The 19,562-nt window shown below is 37.6% G+C and overlaps 1 protein-coding gene and 1 non-coding gene across 5 annotated transcripts in view; both read left to right on the top strand.

Moving 5' to 3' along the window:
• PABIR2 (PABIR family member 2) overlaps positions 1–18,822 on the top strand; it is a 28,210-nt gene extending 9,388 nt beyond the window's left edge. The window contains exons 8-10 of one of the 4 annotated variants that reach the window (XM_058536788.1): positions 208–269; positions 2,708–2,804; positions 16,990–18,822. In XM_058536788.1, coding sequence (XP_058392771.1) covers positions 208–269; positions 2,708–2,804; positions 16,990–17,059 — 229 coding nt within the window. In that variant the 3' untranslated portion in view covers positions 17,060–18,822. Of the gene's footprint in view, positions 1–204; positions 270–2,707; positions 2,805–16,055 lie in introns of all 4 variants that reach the window. The other 3 variants (XM_058536787.1, XM_058536786.1, XM_058536785.1) reach the window with 3 other exon arrangements.
• LOC131401500 (small nucleolar RNA U109) lies at positions 12,136–12,269 on the top strand. Its single transcript, XR_009217701.1, has one exon. It is a non-coding gene; the product is annotated as a small nucleolar RNA U109 (small nucleolar RNA).
• Positions 18,823–19,562: the final 740 nt, after the last annotated feature.

Below are 19,562 nucleotides of genomic sequence, written 5' to 3'. Positions count from 1 at the left end.
AAAAATAGCTTAAAATGCCGTGTTATTCCAGATTGCCATATGCTAGGTCAGATCACGTATTGGCATTCCAGTTACTCAACCTACAACACAGACATTTTCCGGTTCTCCCTGTATGACTGTCAATCTTATTGATTTATCTGGTGGTCTCTGTTTATCTTGCATCTTAGAAGTACTTCATGTCATTCTATTTTTTATTCTTTGAAGCAGGAGGAGTCAGAGTCCAGTTAAGTGCATTAGGCCCAGTGTTCTTGGTCCTCTTAAAAGAAAAGGTAAGTGTCACACTTCTGATATTAAACCTAGTAGAGCTTGAATTACGAATTAGAATTTCTGTCTGAAATTAGTTCAAGACATGACTTCTTTTTTCTAAAGAAATGTGAAATATTCTTCCCAGTGTGTGCTTTACTGATTCCAAATTTTGTAAATTAGTTATTTGATACTGTCTATATTTATTACATTTCACAACTGAGTCTAATTTGTATATTCATATTATCAATATATATTTTAAACATTTTGCCTCTCAGTGACCTGAATATAAAAGAGATGCAAGCTGATATGTTGCAGAAATATATGCTTATGTCATAGCAAATAGGTCTATAAACATCCTGTATGCTCAAATATAAGCCACCACCAAATTACACCTCAGCAAAGACAGAATTGCCTTATATTTGAGTCTCCTTAGGGTTTTTGGTTTAATGGGATACGCTCTTGATTACCTTATTTTGAACCACAAACCACTAAACTAAAATGATCTCATTCAGTGCTAGTTTTAGATGCTGATAGAGGGCACCCGATGGAGTCTATTAAAAAAAGGCAAAGAAATTTAACACAGGTTTAGTCATTATTCCTGGGGCCGTGACCACATGGTTGCAAGTGTTGGATGTCATTTTAAATAAGACTTTTAACAATAATTTTTAAAAAGCAGTTCAGTAAGTGGTTTCTTTGTACAGATCACCTTCGGGGCCAGTAAACAAATCAACTCTCCTAATGTTAGGTAAATGGATACTTATGGCTTTGGTAAAACTTTCCAGTGATAGCAGCATACACAGATTCAAAGAGTGCTATGTTTCAGGCAACTTAAAATTAAAGATGGTGTGCTCTGGAAGATAGATCCTGATACAGTGACTATATTTGTATTTAGTGAATACATTTTATTATATAAAACCAATGGTCTTTTTCCTTAATGCTGTAAGGAATTATTTACAATCCTAAGAACCTTCTCAGGAGCTATTACGTGAAAATAACACTTGGAACTCAAAACTATTATTATGGTTGTTGTTGTTATTATTAATTTTAAATTTGTTGCAGGAAGTTGGTGTAATTAGTATGGTTGTTAAGTTTCAAAGCTATTCCAAAATATACCAGCAGATGGAGGGGTTCTTTGCTTAAACGGGCTAAAGTCTTTTGCTAATGAGGTGGTGTTGAAACCCTGGCAGCAGCTTTTAAAAGCTGCATATTAAAGTATGGAAAAAGCAAATAAAAATATAACCTTTCTTGAATAGCTCCAGAGGAAAGATAACATGAATTAATTGATAATATAGAAAAAATGAACGTTGTATTTGTTCTTAACTTAATCCTTTTCCATCATAAGAATCTTATGCAGGTGTAAGTTCAGAGTTACTAATTTCCTACCAGAGTATAGCTAGGCCCATGAATTAAATTTTCTTTAATATTCCATCTTAAAGCTCGGATAAGGAGCTTCAAAACCAAGGTATGTGTGTGTTTTAAATCAGAGCTTATTTGGAGAGCAGCTTTTTCTGTCTAATTTAGGGTTGTTAGTCTTTGCATTCCTGGTGGTAAAATGTTAATCATTATTCCTATCGATGCAAAGTTTTTCTATTACCAGTTCTGAGAGAATCTATAGGATTGAGGTAGCCAGTACAATAGCAATTTTGTTAATTGAGTAATAATTGCTTTCAGTTACAGATGTGATTTCAAACATATTTTTAATTTTCATTTTCACTAAGTAACCCAAAGCAACCTTTGATTTATATGCTCTTTATCCGACTGCATACTTTTTAACCAATTTGACTTCAACTCAGGAAATGTTCCAATATTAAAATGTATAAAATCAATAGTCTTTACTGATCGTCTAGCATAAATTATTATTCACTATGAGCTTCAGCCATTTGGGGATACTTTATTTCTGCTGTGGTTAGCTTTGATTCATTTTGCCTGATGCAATCAGTGTTCTACTCTTCTATCAAAGAACATGACTATCTCCATAGCACGCTACATATAATCAATGAGAAGGTTTTTTTTTAAGGCTGCTGACTTTTTGGTTGAAGTTCTTTTTTTTTTTTTTTTTTGTGAGGAAGATCAGCCCTGAGCTAACATCCATGCCAAGCCTCCTCTTTTTGCTGAGGAAGACTGGCCCTGAGCTAACATCTATGCCGATCTTCCTCCACTTTATGCGGGATGCCGCCACAGCATGGCCTGACAAGCGGTGCCTCGGTGTGCGCCCGGGATCCGAACCCGAGCCGCCAGCAGCAGAGCACGCACACTTAACCACTACGCCACGGGGCCAGCCCCCTTGGTAGAAGTTCTGTGGAAGTATATTTCTTCTACGTTAAAGCACATGGAAAAATAGCTTTCAAGTAACGGCTTGAAGAAGTATTCTGAGCTTTGGTTAAACAAAGATCACCCATTTTAGCACCAAGCCTGTATCTGTAAAATTGTTTTACAGTAGCATCATCTCTTTCTGTTTTAGGTGAAATGGAGACTGAAAGCCAGCCTAAGAGGCTCTTCCAAGGCACTACCAATATGTTGTCTCCGGAGGCTTCACAATTGTCTGATCTCAGTTCATGGTAAAAAATGAATTAAAATCAAAAGGATATTAGGATATGATCTATTTAAAAAGAGCCACATCAAAAGTATATTGGGATCATTTAAAATATATTCAACTTTTTATCTGTGCTCCATACAGGGGAAATCTCCATGGAGGTATAGATAATGTGAAAAAAATAGATCATTTGAAAGTCATGAGTACTTCCTTTGGAAGTGTGTGTATCTTTTTGGCACCTTTACCTTCATTCCTAGCGCCTGTTAGGTCTGCCTTTCTCAGTAGATGCTAATGGTATAGGAGAGTGTCAACAGCTGGATGGCGTGAGAAAGAGTTTCTGGATTGCTGTGGGTAATGTGCATCGATTGCAGCTGCTCTGCCTGTGTTGTGTATTATATCCTTTTGACTTAACAAAGAATATCAGCATTCTCTTAAGCATAGCATTTTGTAAATAGCGTTATCTGTTGTAAAATCTTTTTGAACATTTTGGGGTATTCCATCATACTAACTAAGGTTTCATTTTTATAGTAACACTTCCTGATTCCTATGGTCTATTGACATATTTTTTTTTTAGTCTTACTCATCCTAGTTTAGGTGTCCAACTTAAGGCCCGTTAGTGTTTTTGTGCTAAAGTTACCTTCTTTTCCAGTACCTGACGTTGAGCACTTGGATGCTCAAGTTGGAAGGAAGAGGAAAGGATAGTAGCAGTGACTAGGTGATATTTTGAAATCTTTTAGTACATTCTAATCAATTCACTGAGCACCCATGTTGTAGACACGATTGTGTAGTGTCTTTCAGAACTTATTGTTCCTTGAGTTTTATGGCTGAGGGTCTTTTTTTAAGAGCCCATGAGGGCACTTTAAAAATAAAAGGATGGTGGCCTCTAAATGGAAGAATTGTGTAAGCCACTTATAAGGTATAAGGATTGATGATTCCTTCTTTCCAAATCACTTATTCATTGTTTTGTGTAAGATAACCTGTACTTCTAGTTGACCAAGAAGTCACAGATTATTCTAGTTTATTAGACTCCTTGATCAGTACTGTTCTAACCTTGGAACAGATGCCTTTTAGATTGTTCTAGCTATTTTCAGCCCCGCAGTCTCTCCTCTCTCATCTCTGTCTGTCCTTGGTAGCTCAGTGTGCTAATTTTGGCACAGAGTGCCTTTCCAGGTATGTAGATGATTGCAAAGAGAAAACTTGTAAAGCTTGTCAAGGGGACTAGTGGATGAAACTCTATACTTAGTGGAAACTGCGTATCACTTTTATGGTAAAGTGTGTTTTAATATAGGCACACGACGTTATAAATAGATTTGCTTACCCAGTTACTAACCAAATAACCAAGTTAGGTAAAAGATATGAAAGCATTTTGCAAAGCTAAAAACATACAGGGTGAGGTGATTTTTTTTTTTAATAATGTCTTAGGCTGGCTATGCAGGATGCTATAAAACAGTTCATGCAAATAAAAAAAGAAGGAAAGAGAAGGTATGGTATTTTACCAAGGGTCCTCTCCCCTTGTTCAGACATTTATTCCTCTGAGCAGCGCAACCTAAGCTGTTGACAATGGGGGCTGTGGTGAGGCTTCTATTTCTGTTGCTACTACTCCCATTCTCCCTAGACCTGTGACTGGCTGTGAGAGCCCTGGGGACGTTGACATTGGTGATGAAGGACATTTTTGATCCGTAACCACAAAAAGTGTTGCCTTACACTGGAGAGATTTGCTTTATTCACGGCCACTCATAGAGTGCTAACAAGCCAACATATGGCTTAAGTAATATGTTAAAAAGAAATTTATTACTCAGAATTCACAAAACTAAGTGTCAAAGATATTTAAGTAATTAAATGTTCAAATGATGTTTTTAGTAAGTTTGTGGCATCTGGACTTCTGAGGATGTTAAAGCTTAAAATTACACTAAGACTTTTGGGACACCTCATATACTAATATTGCTGACATTTATGTCTACAACTAAGATTTTAAATATGAGTTATTCTTGATATGTAAAAATTGGATCCTGCTTTTGCAGAAACTTTTTTTCTGTCTCTTTAGTGCAGTTTCATTGATCAGACATCCATATTCAGAGAAATGGGGACAGAGGCAGGAACTAGCTTTGTTCTGGTTTTTATTGCCAAAGATAGCAATCTACTTGATGACAAAGGAAAACAATTTTTATACCTTTTAGGGAGCAGAAAAAGTATCAGATCATTAGTAGATGTTATCTCATTTAAATTGTTATAGTTTGTTCCCTGCCCCACCCCACAAAGAAAAGATGGGTTTTAAAACTTTAAATTAAAGTTTATATGTTAGCTAGTAATCTTTAAAATCTGATATCTTTGAAGTATAAATTAAATGTGAAGTTTGATTATGGACCCATTTGGAGTTTGTGTCCAGTGTGTCAACTGCTGCCTAAAGAAATAGTAGGCCTACTCTTTTTTTTTTTTTTTTAAATTTTTTGTTTATTGCAGTAACATTGGTTTTTAACATTGCAAAAATTTCAGGTGTACATCATTGTACTTCTATTTCTGCATGGACTACATCATGTTCACCACCAAAATACTAATTACAACCCATCACCACACACATGTACCGAATTATCCCTTTCACCCTCCTCCCTCCCCCCTTCCCCTCTGGTAACCACCAATCCAATCTCTGTCCCTATGTGTTTGTTTATTGTTGTTATTATCTACTACTTAATGAAGGAAATCATACGGTATTTGGCCTTCTCCCTCTGACTTATTTCACTTTGCATTATACCCTCAATGTCCATCCACGTTGTCACAAATGGCTGGATTTCGTCATTTCTTATGGCTGAGTAGTATTCCATTGTGTATATATACCACAGCTTCTTTATCCACTCGTCCCTTGATGGGCACTTAGGTTGCTTCCAAGTCTTGGCTATTGTGAATAAGGCTGCAATGAACACAAGGGTGCATGTACCTTTGCAAATTGGTGTTTTCAAGTTCTTTGGATAAATACCCAACAGTGGAATAGCTGGATCATATGGTAGTTCTATCGTTGATTTTTTGAGGAATCTCCATACTGTTTTCCATAGTGGCTGCACCAGTTTGCACTCCCACCAGCAGTGTATGAGAGTTCCCTTCTCTCCACATCCTCTCCAACACATGTTGTTTCCTGTCTTGTTAATTATAGCCATTCTGACGGGCGTCAGGTGATATCTCATTGTAGTTTTGATTTGCATTTCCCTGATAGTTAGTGATTTTGAACATCTTTTCATGTGTCTGTTGGCCATCTGTATATCTTCTTTGGAGAAATGTCTGTTCAGGTCTTTTGCCCATTTTTAATTGGGTTGGTAGTTTTTTTGTTGTTGAGATGCATGAGTTCTTTATATATTTTGGAGATTAAGCCCTTATCAGATGTATGGTTTGCAAATATCTTCTCCCAATTGTTAGGTTGTCTTTTCGTTTTGTTGATGGTTTCCTTTGCTGTGCAGAAGCTTTTTAGTTTGATGTAGTCCCATTTGTTTAATTTTTCTATTGTTTCTCTTGCCCGGTCAGATGTGGTGTTTGAAAAGATGTTGCTAAGACCGATGTCGAAGAGCGTACTGCCTATGTTTTCTTCTAGAACTTTCACAGTTTCAGGTCTTACATTCAAGTCTTTAATCCATTTGGAGTTAATTTTTGTGTATGGTGTAAGGTAAGGATCTACTTTCATTTTTTTGCATATGGCTATCCAGTTTTCCCAACACCATTTGTTGAAGAGACTTTCTTTTCCCCATTGTATGTTCTTGGCTCCTTTGTCAAAGATTAGCTGTCCATAGATGTGTGGGTTTATTTCTGGGCTTTCGATTCTATTCCATTGATCTGTGTGTCTGTTTTTGTGCCAGTACCATGCTGTTTTGGTTACTATAGCTTTGTAGTATATTTTGAAATCAGGGAGTGTGATACCTCCAGCTTTGTTCTTTTTTCTCAGGATTCCTTTAGCTATTCGGGGTCTTTTGTTGTTCCATATGAATTTTAGGATTCTTTGTTCTATTTCTGTGAAAAATGTTGTTGGAACTTTGATAGGGATTGCATTGAATCTATAGATGGCTTTAGGAAGTATGGACATCTTAACTATGTTAATTCTTCCAATCCAAGAGCATGGAATATCTTTCCATTTCTTTGTGTCTTCTTCAATTTCTTTCAGAAATGTTTTATAGTTTTCGGTGTATAGATCTTTCACCTCTTTGGTTAAGTTTATTCCTAGGTATTTTATTCTTTTTGTTGCAATTGTAAATGGGATGGTATTCTTAATTTCTCTTTCTGCTACTTCGTTGTTAGTGTACAGAAATGCAACTGATTTTTGTATGTTGATTTTGTATCCTGCAACTTTACCATATTCGTTTATTACTTCTAAAAGTTTTCTGGTGGATTCTTTAGGGTTTTCTATATATAAAATCATGTCATCTGCAAATAGTGACAGTTTCACTTCTTCCTTTCCAATTTGGATCCCTTTTATTTCTTTCTCTTGCCTGATTGCTCTGGCTAGGACTTCCAATACTATGTTAAATAGGAGTGGTGACAGTGGGCATCCTTGTCTGGTTCCTGTTCTTAGAGGGATAGCTTTCAGTTTTTCACCATTGAGGATGATATTAGCTATGGGTTTCTCATATATGGTCTTTATTATGTTGAGGTACTTTCCTTCTATACCCATTTTATTCAGAGTTTTTATCATAAATGGATGCTGGATCTTGTCAAATGCTTTCTCTGCATCTATTGAGATGATCATGTGATTTTTGTTCTTCATTTTATTAATGTGGTGTATTATGTTGATTGATTTGCGAATGTTAAACCATCCCTGCATACCTGGAATAAATCCCACTTGATCATGGTGTATAATCTTTTTAATGTATTGTTGTATGCGATTTGCTAGTATTTTGTTGAGGATTTTTGCATCGATGTTCATCAGTGATATTGGCCTGTAATTTTCTTTTTTTGTGTTGTCCTTGTCTGGTTTTGGTATTAGGGTAATGTCAGCTTCGTAGAATGAGTTAGGGACCTTCCTCCCCTCCTCAATTTTTTGGAAGAGTTTGAGAAGGATAGGTATTAAGTCTTCTTTGAATGTTTGGTAGAATTCACCAGGGAAGCCGTCTGGTCCTGGACTTTTATTTTTGGGGAGGTTTTTGATTACTGTTTCGATCTCCTTACTGGTGATTGGTCTATTCAAATTCTCTACTTCTTCTTGATCCAGTTTTGGAAGGTTGTATGATTCTAAGAATTTATCCATTTCTTCCAGATTGTCGAATTGGTTGGCATATAGTTTTTCATAGTATTCTCTTATAATCTTTTGTATTTCTGAGGTGTCTGTTGTAACCTCTCCTCTTTCATTTCTGATTTTACTTATTTGTGCCTTCTCTCTTTTTTTCTTGGTGAGTCTAGCTAAAGGTTTGTCTATTTTGTTGATCTTTTCAAAGAACCAGCTCTTGGTTTTATTAATTTTTTCTATTGTTTTTTTGGTCTCTATTTCATTTATTTCTGCTCTGATTTTTATTATTTCCCTTCTTCTACTGATTTTGGGCTTTGTTTGTTCTTCTTTTTCCAGTTCCTTTAGGTGCATTTTTAGATTGTTTATTTGAGATTTTTCTTGCTTGTTGAGATAGGCCTGTATTGCTATAAACTTCCCTCTTAGAACCGCTTTTGCTGTATCCCATAAATTCTGGCATGTCGTATTTTCATTTTCATTTGTCTCCAGGTATTTTTTGATTTCTTCTTTGATTTCTTCGTTAACTCAGTCGTTGTTCAGTAGCATTTTGTTTAATCTCCATGTATTTGTGGCTTTTCTGATTTTCTTCCTATAGTTGATTTCTAGTTTCATACCGTTGTGGTCAGAAAAGATGCTTGGTATTATTTCAGTCTTCTTAAATTTATGGAGACTTGTTTTGTGGCCTAATATGTGATCAATCCTGGAGAATGTTCCATGTGCATTTGAAAAGAACGTGTATTCTTTGGTTTTTGGATGGAATGCTCTGTATATATCTACTAGGTCCATCTGTTCTAAGGTGTCGTTTAAGGCCAATGTTTCCTTATTGATCTTTTGTTTGGATGATCTATCCATTGGGGTAAGTGGAGTGTTAAAGTCCCCTACTATTATTGTGTTACTGTCTATTTCTGTTTTTATGTCTGTTAATAATTGCTTTATATATTTAGGTGCACCTACATTGGGTGCGTAGATATTTACAAGTGTTATATCCTCTTGTTGGATTGTTCCCTTGATCATTATGTAATGCCCTTCTTTGTCTCTTTTTACAGTTTTTGTTTTAAAGTCTATTTTGTCTGATATGAGTACTGCTACCCCAGCTTTCTTTTCATTGCCATTTGCGTGGAGTATCTTTTTCCATCCCTTCACTTTCAGTTTGTGAGTGTCTTTAGGTCTGAAGTGTGTCTCTTGTATGCAGCATATATATGGGTCTTGTTTTTTTATCCAGTCAGCCACCCTATGCCTTTTAATTGGGGCATTTAGTCCATTGACGTTTAAAGTAGCTATTGATAAGTATGTACTTACTGCCATTTTTAAACTTTTTTTTTTCTCAGTGTTTTAGTAGTCCTTCTCTGTTCCTTACTTCTTCTATACAGAATTGATGGTCACTTTAGTTTGACCTCTGTCTGAAAGCTGTACTCTTTAACTACCCTCCTCCCTCCTTTTATGTTTTTGATATCATATCTAACCTCTTTTTTGTGCATTTGTATCCATTACGTTCTAATCGTGGAAATAGATAATTTTTCCTATTTGTGGTCTTCTCTTTTCCCCTTAAATCAGTCCCTTTAACATTTCTTGTAACACTGGTTTCTTGGTGACAAACTCCTTTAATTTTTGCTTATCTGGGAAAATTTTGATCTCTCCTTCCATTTTGAACGATAACCTTGCTGGGTAGAGTATTCTTGGCTGTAAGTTTTTTCCTTTTAGCACTTTAAATATATCGTGCCATTCTCTTCTATCCTGTAAGTTTTCTGCTGAGAAGTCAGCTGATAGCCTTATGGGGTTTCCTTTGTATGTAACTTGACATTCTCTTGCGGCTTTTAGGATTCTCTCTTTATCTTTAATTCTGGACATTTTGATTATGATGTGTCTTGGTGTGGGCCTCTTTGGGTTTATCTTGTTTGGGGCTCTCTGTGCCTCCTGTTCCTGGATGTCTGTTTCCTTCCTTAGGTTAGGGAAGTTTTCATCTATTATTTCTTGAAATAGATTCTCTGCCCCCTTGTTTCGCTCTTCTCCTTCCGGGACACCTATAACACGGATGTTAGTGCGCTTGATGTTGTCCCAGAGGTCCCTTAGACTGTCCTCACTCTTTTTAATTCTTTTCTCTTTTACCTGTTCACCTTGGGTAATTTCTTCTAGTCTTTCTTCCAGCTCACTGATCCGTTCTTCTGTATCCTCTACTCTGCTTTTGAGTCCCTCTAATGAGTTTTTCATTTCCAGTATTGTATTTGTCATTTCTGATTGGTTCTTTTTTATATCTTCCATTTCTTTGTTGACATTCTCACTGAGTTCATCTATTCTTCTCCCCAGATCAGTGAGCATCCTTAAGACTCTTAGTTTGAACTCTCTGTCGGGTAGGTTGCTCATTTCTGTTTCACTTAGTTCCTTTTCTGGGGTTTTGTCCTGTTCCCTTACTTGGAATGTATTCTTTTGCCTCCTCATTTTGCCTCTTTCCCTGTGCTTGTGTCTACGTATTAGGTAGGTCAGCTACGTCTCCTGCTCTTGGATAGGTGACCTTATGTAAGTGATGCCTTAGGAGGCTTCCAGTGTGCTTCCCTCAGTTCTCAATGTTCCAGGGGTGGCCCCTATGTGGGCTACGTGTGTCCTTCTGTTGTGGCTTGGTTGCTCTCCCTATAGGCGCCCAGGGAGGCTGAGTTATGCTCCTGGCCAGCTGTTGTAATGCTCAGCTGCTTGTAGTTGTTGTGGGCCCTTCAGTCTCTTTATCAGGTGTGGGGAGCCCCAGCACAGTTGGCTGTAAGTTCTAATACCACATTTGTGTTGCAGTATTTCTTTTAAGTGAGTAGGCCCCCAGTGTGGCAGGTTGTTAGGCTCAGGGCCTTAGAATTGCTGTAAACCTCTAGCCTATTAGGTCTCTTGTCAGCTCTCTGAGGATTGCAGCTGGGTGGGGCTGGCCTCAGGCACAGGAGCACCCAATTGTTTCAGGCTTTGGAAGGTGGGGCAAACCTCCTATGTGGGTCTTTGAGAAGCACAAGTCTTCTGCAGCTGACAAGCCCTGTTGCCCACAGGTCCACACATACAGTCAACACAGTCCTGCCCCGTGTGAGTGCCCCGACCTCCCCAAGCGGACCCAGTCTCTCCACGGCGGGAGCCCCACACACTCCGCCACCACCCCACACTCTCCACCCTCTCCTTGTGCACACCCTGCCCCGCTCAAGTCAGCTCAGTTGCCAGGCTGCAGAGAATCCAGTCACCAATCTATGCAGGCCCACACGTTGCCTGTCGGCTTGTTGTTGGGTGGGGCCAGTCTCTAGGGTGGGCTGCCTGCCCTGGCTGAGCTGGATTAAATTGGTGCTCTAGCGGGTGGAGCAGACCCTGGGCTAGCAGGTCTCAGGGAAAACTCCAATGGCGTCTGTGTCAGCACGCTCACACCAGGCCACAACAATGGCCGCCGCCAATGTCCCAGTCCCTGGAGAGGTCTCACCCCTCACCGAGATGCACTCAGGGCCTATTAGGTGAGTCTCTTGTCACCGAAGCACTGTGCACCTTTCTTTCTGGTGATTTTAGGATGCTTTCTGGAACGGGTGAGTTTGTGCGCGGGCCCTTTAAGAGCCAGTTTTAGTTTCTTTGTGAACCGGGTTTTCTGGGGGTGCTACCCAATGCTTTAGTAGCAGGCAAAGTCAGATATTATGCCACTGGTGTCGATTGTGCTGGGTCCACAAAATGCCCACAGCGGGGGCGCTCCCCGGCTCAGGGCCCCGCTCCTCCAGGGAGGCTGCGTACCTGTGTGCTGCTCCCGGCGGCCGTGAAGCTGGCGGCTTGTGAAGGCGGCGTTTTTCCTCTCCGGAAGGGAGTCTCTGCCTCTTCTACCCCAGTTAGGATTGTCCGTTGTTGCAGGAGTTCCTCTTATCCAGTTTTCAGTTCTGTCTCAGGGGTAATTTTTCCACGAGTTGTTGTAAATTGGCTGTGTCCACGGGAGGAGGTGAGTTCAGAGTCTGCCTACGCCGCCATCTTGACTCCGCCTCCTAGGCCTACTCTTTATGTTGTATTTTTTACTAAATGAAAATTCTGAAATCTTTGCCAACCAAATCTGGGGAACATTGTCAATCACAAGGCAGGAATTATGTCATTCTGCATTTAGTCCTTGGGAACATCAAGAGTTTGATGGTAGTGTAAAAGTACACCTTTGCCTGGTGCTTTGATTCTTTTGCACGTTGAGAACTCTTGTTCTTCTTCTTTTGGGAATGAGACTATCTGTGGCATGCTATAGAAAATAAAGGAGTTTTCAGGGCTACTAGCCACGTAGTGAAGATTAAGTGATAGTCTGTTTCTCTTACAGAAAAGGAAAAAGTCTCCCATGAATTTTCTGGCACGGTGCATCACTGTTAATGTGACTGCTAGTTTAACCTTTATGGTTTTATTTTAACATTTTTCATTAGATTTATCTTAGTCACTGTAACATTATTTTTAATGTTTTATGTGTCGTGCCAAGAAAATTTCATAGTGAATATGTGACATGTACAAGGAATAAGATTTAATCATGATTTATTTAATAATAGAAATGTAGGCATATAATTTGAAGATGTTTATGTGAGCAGCTTAGAATCTGCAGATACTTTTAAACTCCTGTCTCCAAGGTGACTGTGGAAATGATCATAGTTAAACGTGTGATCTTAAAAACTTAGAGGTTATACGGAAAGATAATGCTGGGCCTTACTGAGGTAACACAGTAGAGACCAGAGAACATACCCTATAGACCAGTTTAACCCATACCAAGGGATAGGAGGATTCTTTGTAGTCTTACCTTATACCACGATCTGTGCTAGGCTTGATAAGGCTGTGGCTAATTTCTAGTGTGTTTACCTGCCTGCCATTAATCTGACAGAACCCATTTTACGACTGGACAAGGCACGAAGTGGCTCAACCAGATGAGGTGATAGCACGAGTCACACTGGACATCCTAGTTTTGTTGTTATGTTATCATTTTAATGTTTTGATGATTCTCTTATGCTTTCACCCTTAGTTTTTTTAGACAGAGAGCACTACTTTAACAGTCATAAGTATTTTTGGTTGTGTGGTTCATATATTGCCTCAATATGTGTATTCAGTGCCTGGAATGAATTAGTTCATTTTTGATTCATGTACTCCTATGTCCAATTTGAATTGTCTAGGTCCTTTGCTTCCCTGCCATTGTCTGGTTTTCGGCCATCGATCTAAGCCTCATTAGCACCTCCATCAGAGCTTAAACTAAGAAAGAAAGAAGAGAGAAACTCAAATTGGAACATACTTTGTTGCTTTCTGAAGCCCTGGTAGAAGGTTTAATAGCAAACACTGTCAAAATCACTTTTGTCCAGTGATCTCTCTATGGATTAAAAAAAATCACATAAATCTTGCTTTACACGGATATACTAACAGTGGGGAATTTGTGACCCTTAGTCTCGGCTTCCATGACCATGTGTAGTAGTGCAAGATTAATTAGGACAGAAACTAGATTTTAGTTTAGTGAAATGTCTGGTTAAAGGTTTACCAAGTTCTGAATCTAAATTACACTGGAGACTAAATGTAAGTATGCTATTTTTCTGTTAATGAACACAATTTTATATATGTTTATATTTAATAATAGGGAAGAAATTCTTGAAAAATATGAAATGAAATGTTCATATTTATATACTTTTTCTTGGTAACTTCTTATTAACTTCCCCATTAGCTTATTTCTCTTAAGGTAATCAACAGTGTTAGATGACCGATTTCTCTGCGTGAGTCATGTTCTGTGTTTTTGAATGAATACAGGATTCACCTAAGCAAGCAGGTCTTATTACAAATGGAATCTTTTAACCCAGGGCTCACCATACGTCTGGTGGTTGGAATAAGAAGGTCTTTATTTATATTCAGATTATCTGCTTGGTGGCCAAATTTTAACCTAAGCCTATTTCTTCCTGCCAAGTAGCACAGAGCGTGTCCTTCGGCTGCCCAGCCAGTATGTGCTTTAGGAAAGTAAATTCATTTTAATATTAGTCTAGGCAAAATGCTGCAGGAGGAAAAATCACATATGTTCCAAAGGCAAATATAAAGGTCTTTTGATTTTCCAATGTCTTAGATTATCTGTACAACTTTCTTTCAGTAGTTTGAATAATTCATGTTTTAGATCCGTTTTGCCATTTGGTTGAAGAAATACCAGAGCCAGCTAAATTTTCCGAATTTCTTACTTAAAAGTGGTATTATTAATGATGCATTTGACAGCAATGAGTATAGAGTAGGAGTACTGTGGGCTATACTGTTTCTATTTTTATTTTTACTTTTCCGAAGCCTATTTGTATTCTGTCTCCACCTAAAAACAATCCAGAGGCAATAGAAAGAAATGACATTTTGAAGAAAAATAGAAGAGAAGCAGAGGGAAAAAAGTTGTATTTCATTGAGGGTGGTACAGGGCCCAGAAACTTCCAAATGTACCACAGGTTGCTTAACACTGGAAATATATTAACTTGGAAATTCATAAAAATGATAATATTAAAGACTCATAATATTTAGCCTCAGAGCACGTTAGACCAGGATGGGCTTTTGCAAAGGAGCTAGTGGCCAAACTTAAACTAGAACTCATATTTCCTGATTCATAATTTCTTCTCCAATTCTATGCTTTGTTTACTTTTCGCAAATAAAAGGTATGTCTGTGTAAATCCTAAAACTGCCTGGCTACCTCTCCAACTTTGTCTCTCACCGTGTTCTCTTTAGCCTTTGCTACAGCCACACTAGCCTGCTTTTGGCTTCTAGAAATACCCTTGCTTCCTCCTAAACCTTACCTAGTTAATGCCTAGTCATCTTTTAGATGACAGCTCAAATATCACTTTTGGGGAGCCTTGTTCCTCTCTATACGTCCAAATTAGATCAGGTTACCCATGTTAAATACTGTCAGAGCCCCTTGTAGCTTTCCTTTATTGCTTTGATCACATATTATATGTTTATTAGCATGATTATTTAAATGTCTGTCTCCTGCACTCTCCTGTAAATTCGATGAGGGCAGGGACCATGTCTCTCTTATACACCATTGTATTTCTAATATCCAGCATACTTCCTGCACTTGGCAGGTACTCAGTAAATATTAGAATAAATGAATAAGTGAATTTGGGCCAAATATAGAACATAGAGTTTATATGCTGGATTGATGGAAATCAAAGCCAGAAAGGCAGCCTAATACCAAATTGTGAAAGCTCTTAATTGTGAATGCTGAAGTATGAAGCCAGACTTACAAGGCAGGTGGAGTGATTGTTGGGAGCCATGAGGGCCTGGGCTGGATGGGTGAGGTGTCCCTGGGCTGGGTTATAGAGGCTCTGATGCCCAGATCAGGAGTTTTAGTGGAAGGATAGGAGCAGAAGCCAGTTGTCATGACTAAAGAGCAATGGACTGTGAGGGTATTGAGTCCATGGATACAGAGCATTTTTTTAGAAGCTTAACTGGATAGTAACTGAAGGGATCAAAGAAAGGAGTCTTCTAGAGATAGCAGAGAGACCTTTAGGTTTTGAAGGCAAGAGGAAGGAAACAGTGCAAGAAATTCATAAAATGAGAAGAATATAAAAGGCAAATAATGGAGGGAGAAATTAGAAGAAAATGTGTTTGAAGTGAAGGCCTCTTGGGCGTGAGGAAATGGTAAAATCTAGAGCAGTTGAAAGACTTAGTTCTGGAGGAGAGGAACCATGAAGCAGTGTACTTAATAGAATATTTCAGACAGCCCAGTGGACCTCAATGAGTAACCATTCCTCTTACTCTAAGGCTGATGGGAAGGTAAGATAAGTATAAGGATAGAAATCTCTTGAGCCAAAGGTAAGGAAAGTCCCTCATGAAAACCCTGACCTCTCAAAAGGAATGCTTATTGTATGTTGGACATTCTGGTGCCTCCAGGAGAGCACTCAAGTGATACAGAACCTTGAGTGTCTTTGGATTTCCATGACTTTGTCCTTTTGCAGGTATCTGAATATAGTACATTATGTAGTTCATTGCTGTTGCTTTTATGCTTTTTATTATTTACAAATGCTCTACTGATTCGTGAGTTCTTGAAACTATGTCGTTGCATGTTATGTTTACCTTTACCCTGATAGATGCATCTGCTTATAATTCTTTTTGCTTTGTCCTCAGTTCAGATATTTTGGATGGCAGTAGTAGCAGCAGTGGCTTGTCCTCAGACTCACTGGCTAAAGGCAGCACAACCGCAGAGTCTCCAGTAGCATGCTCCAATTCATGCTCTCCGTTCATCTTGATGGATGATCTCTCACCCAAGTGACTTACCCATTTCTGATTCAGTGTTTTAACTGCTGTTTCCTTCATAAAACATTCAGTGAGGAACGCAGAGAACTTTGATCCATAACGAGGATTAAAGTGTCACAGATTGAAACCATTTTGATGCCGTTCTTTTTTGGCGTCTCTCTTCTCTAAAGTTCAATTTCACGAGTGCAGTGACCTTACTTATGTCTCTTTTTGCTGATCTCATTTTGGATCTAGTGACTAAATCTCAAATACTCATTTTTGATTGCTTAGAGTATATATATTTTTTTCTCAGTGCCTCAAAGAGCACCTATTTTAGAGTCTGTATGTTTAAGGAAAGCACTGATATGTATTTTCGATAATGGTTCTTTTTCCCAACAGCTGATACGACAGCTAGAGTTGATCAGAAGTTCTCTTGCTTGAGAGATATTTTTTGTTCTCTGTTGACTACATAGTTTCAAATCTCTTTATTTCACAATAATAGATGAATTGCTTTTGATTATATTAAATTTTTATTTTTCTGCATCAGCTTAAAGTACATTATTTTGTTTCCCTTTCCTGTTTGGGCTGCTCACTTGCCATTTCTCACAGAGGGGAAGAAATAGTTGCTTTCGTTACTATCCATATCGCTTCTTTGCTGTTGGAGTGTCTGACGTGAGGATTGATTTTAGTGCTGAGAATGTAAATGGACTTGCAGGATGCCTGGATTAGTCACCACAGGTTCTTACGACTTAGCTACCACCATTGATATTTTTCTCCCCAAGCCTGTTGCCCTAAGGAATATATAAAATATTGTTAATGTTTCTAGGTGGTGTTATCAAGGAGAAGAAATTCCTGCCTTGACCAGATGTGTGGAGCATCTACAAATGAATGAATAATGTTATTTACACACAAACCACTGTGTAGAAAAGCATACATGGAGCTTGACAGCTTGTCTCGGTGGTATTGTGAGGCCTGAGGTGCCTTGGGGTACAGTGTTGTGCGTAAAGATCTGTATCGTCAAGTAGGGTAGACAAGGGGGCTTTATGTGTCGATTGCCACAGACTGTTTCAATTGCTGCTGTTTTCCGATTACTTTTTGTCATTGGATGCATTTGTTTTGTCATGTGGTGAGTGGTGCTGCTGACTGTGTTTTGGTTATTGTGTTGCCACCAGAATCAGAATCAAGTTCTTGTTCATGCTTCCTTATAGCAAGGGCAGTCTAATATTTACGAGGAAGCTTTTAGGTGCTGAAAAAGTCAATGTTATTGTGCATTCTGCTTTTAGGAAGCTGTTTGAGCGGTGAACAGTGTACATGATAGTAAGTCTGAGGTACCATAAGTTATTTAACTTTTAAAAGAGGAAATCCTGACAGAGCTATTTAAAAAACCTGAGTGTAATCTATTGTTGTGTTATTTATTACTTAAAACTGTGTGAAAATGTCTGTTGTGATAGATTTCTTTTAATGTTCAGGCATCGTGGTTGGCTTGTCTGTATTTAATATATGCAAATTTGCCTGCTAGGATCATAATATTCCGTTTTTAAATGAATGTAAGAAAAGAAAACTACTGCATTTGTGTCTTTTGAAGGCAAAGATCCTTGAACTTTAAAGGAAGATGATGTGATTTATGGGTACTCACAGACTAGTAATACTGTATGGCTTGAAGGGAAACTTCTCTTTAAATTATGAGGGAGCATTACTTAACTTGCAGTAAGTAGTTCTGTTACAGCATCAGATGTGTTGTTTATTTGAAATTGTCATAGCCGCCATAATGGCCATTAATGGCTTTATTTCTTATATTGCTTTCACCTGTGCAAAGTCCCTAATCCTTCAAACCTAACATAAATGTATATATTATGAAGATTGTTCCCTAGTATGTCATCTTAAAGAAAAATTACTTCGATGGTATTCAGTGTATTTATTCTGTTTGTGAAAGAACCATGTTAAGATGTTTCTGCCTATGTAATGCCGAGAGATGGTTTTATCTTACAGGATATTTATCAACCTTCACTCTACTGTCTTCTTTGCCTTAAGGGATACTTTTGGCCATCATTTTTTGGCTCTGATTTAGAACTCTTTGAGAAATAACCTTTGGAATGTGATGATATTTAAATTTATTTTTGAAATTCAGCAGTGGGGTGGAATTGGGACAGGAAAATGAAATTGTTCCAGTAGTATGAGAACTAGGAGGCAACTTTATTGAACTTTATTAAACTTTATTGTTTAAACAAAGGTTCATTTTTATTGTTTCAACAGACTAGAAAGTTAAGTTTGTGCAGGGATTGTTTTGAAATAAATAAAAGATAGAGATGCTAACCTTCAGATGAGCTTTGTTGACAGTACCACTTTATTTTTATATAAAGTCTAATATTTGAAAAGTGATCATTGTTATAAATTAAAATTCTCTCTTCCTATTCTAATGTTATATCATATTTCAGGCTTCTATTTGAAAACAAGTACAAGAGATGATATGATAAGAAAATCCTATAGATGCTCTTTTTGCTTGACTGACATATAATCACTGTGTTTCGTGATAACTGCTTTTGGAATAATAGGAAGTTATGTGAAATGCTGACCTTGTGTATATCTTAGAATGCAAATTTAATAAAGTGTGTACACATGCATAAAATTCTGTAAAATTTTTGAGTCTATTTCTTTTATGCTTATTAATAATTATTTTTTGCCTCCATATCTCAGTATTACATTCTCTGTATCTAATTGCAAGTCAAGTTTTGAACAAAAGGACATCAGGAACACAAAAGAACTAATAGCTGTATTGAAGTTTGGGCTGTTTTCCAAAACAAAGAGAAATCTCTCCACGTGATCTGTCAAATTTTCAAGAGCATTTTGTAGAATTTGATAATTTAGGAGGTTATTGCCAAGACCACACATATTTCTTACTTGTTTTCAATTTATTTTATCTTGTTATTTTTTTACATATTCATAAGACTCTAAATTGTTTTTAAAACAACGTGGAGGGGTAGACAGGCAAAAAATAAAAGCCTTTTATGTTTGACTCAGGTTATAAACTCTCAATTTTCTTTTCAGTATTTTAAAAATATATGAACTGTTTTATTTCACACTTACAGAAAAATTGTAAGAATTTGCCCAAAGAACTCTGTATGTCCTTCACCCAGGTTCCCCAATTGTTAACATTTAACCACATTTGCTTTATCATTCTCTCTTGTATGTATGTGTGTATATAAATGTATGTACACACATATTTTTTCTGAACCATCTAAGTTACAGACATGATACCTTATCCTTAAATCCTTCAGTGTAAATTTCCTAAAGACTAGGACAGTCCACATAACCACCTTACAACTATCAAAATCAGGGAATTAACTTTGAGACAAAACTATCATCTAGTCTACAGATCCCATTCAAATTTTTCCTATGGTC

This window comes from Diceros bicornis, chromosome X (genome assembly GCF_020826845.1).
Source record: "Diceros bicornis minor isolate mBicDic1 chromosome X, mDicBic1.mat.cur, whole genome shotgun sequence".
Taxonomy (NCBI): Eukaryota; Metazoa; Chordata; class Mammalia; order Perissodactyla; family Rhinocerotidae; genus Diceros; species Diceros bicornis.
Note: the sequence above shows the minus strand (reverse complement) of the source record. Positions and strands in the feature narration are given on the sequence as shown.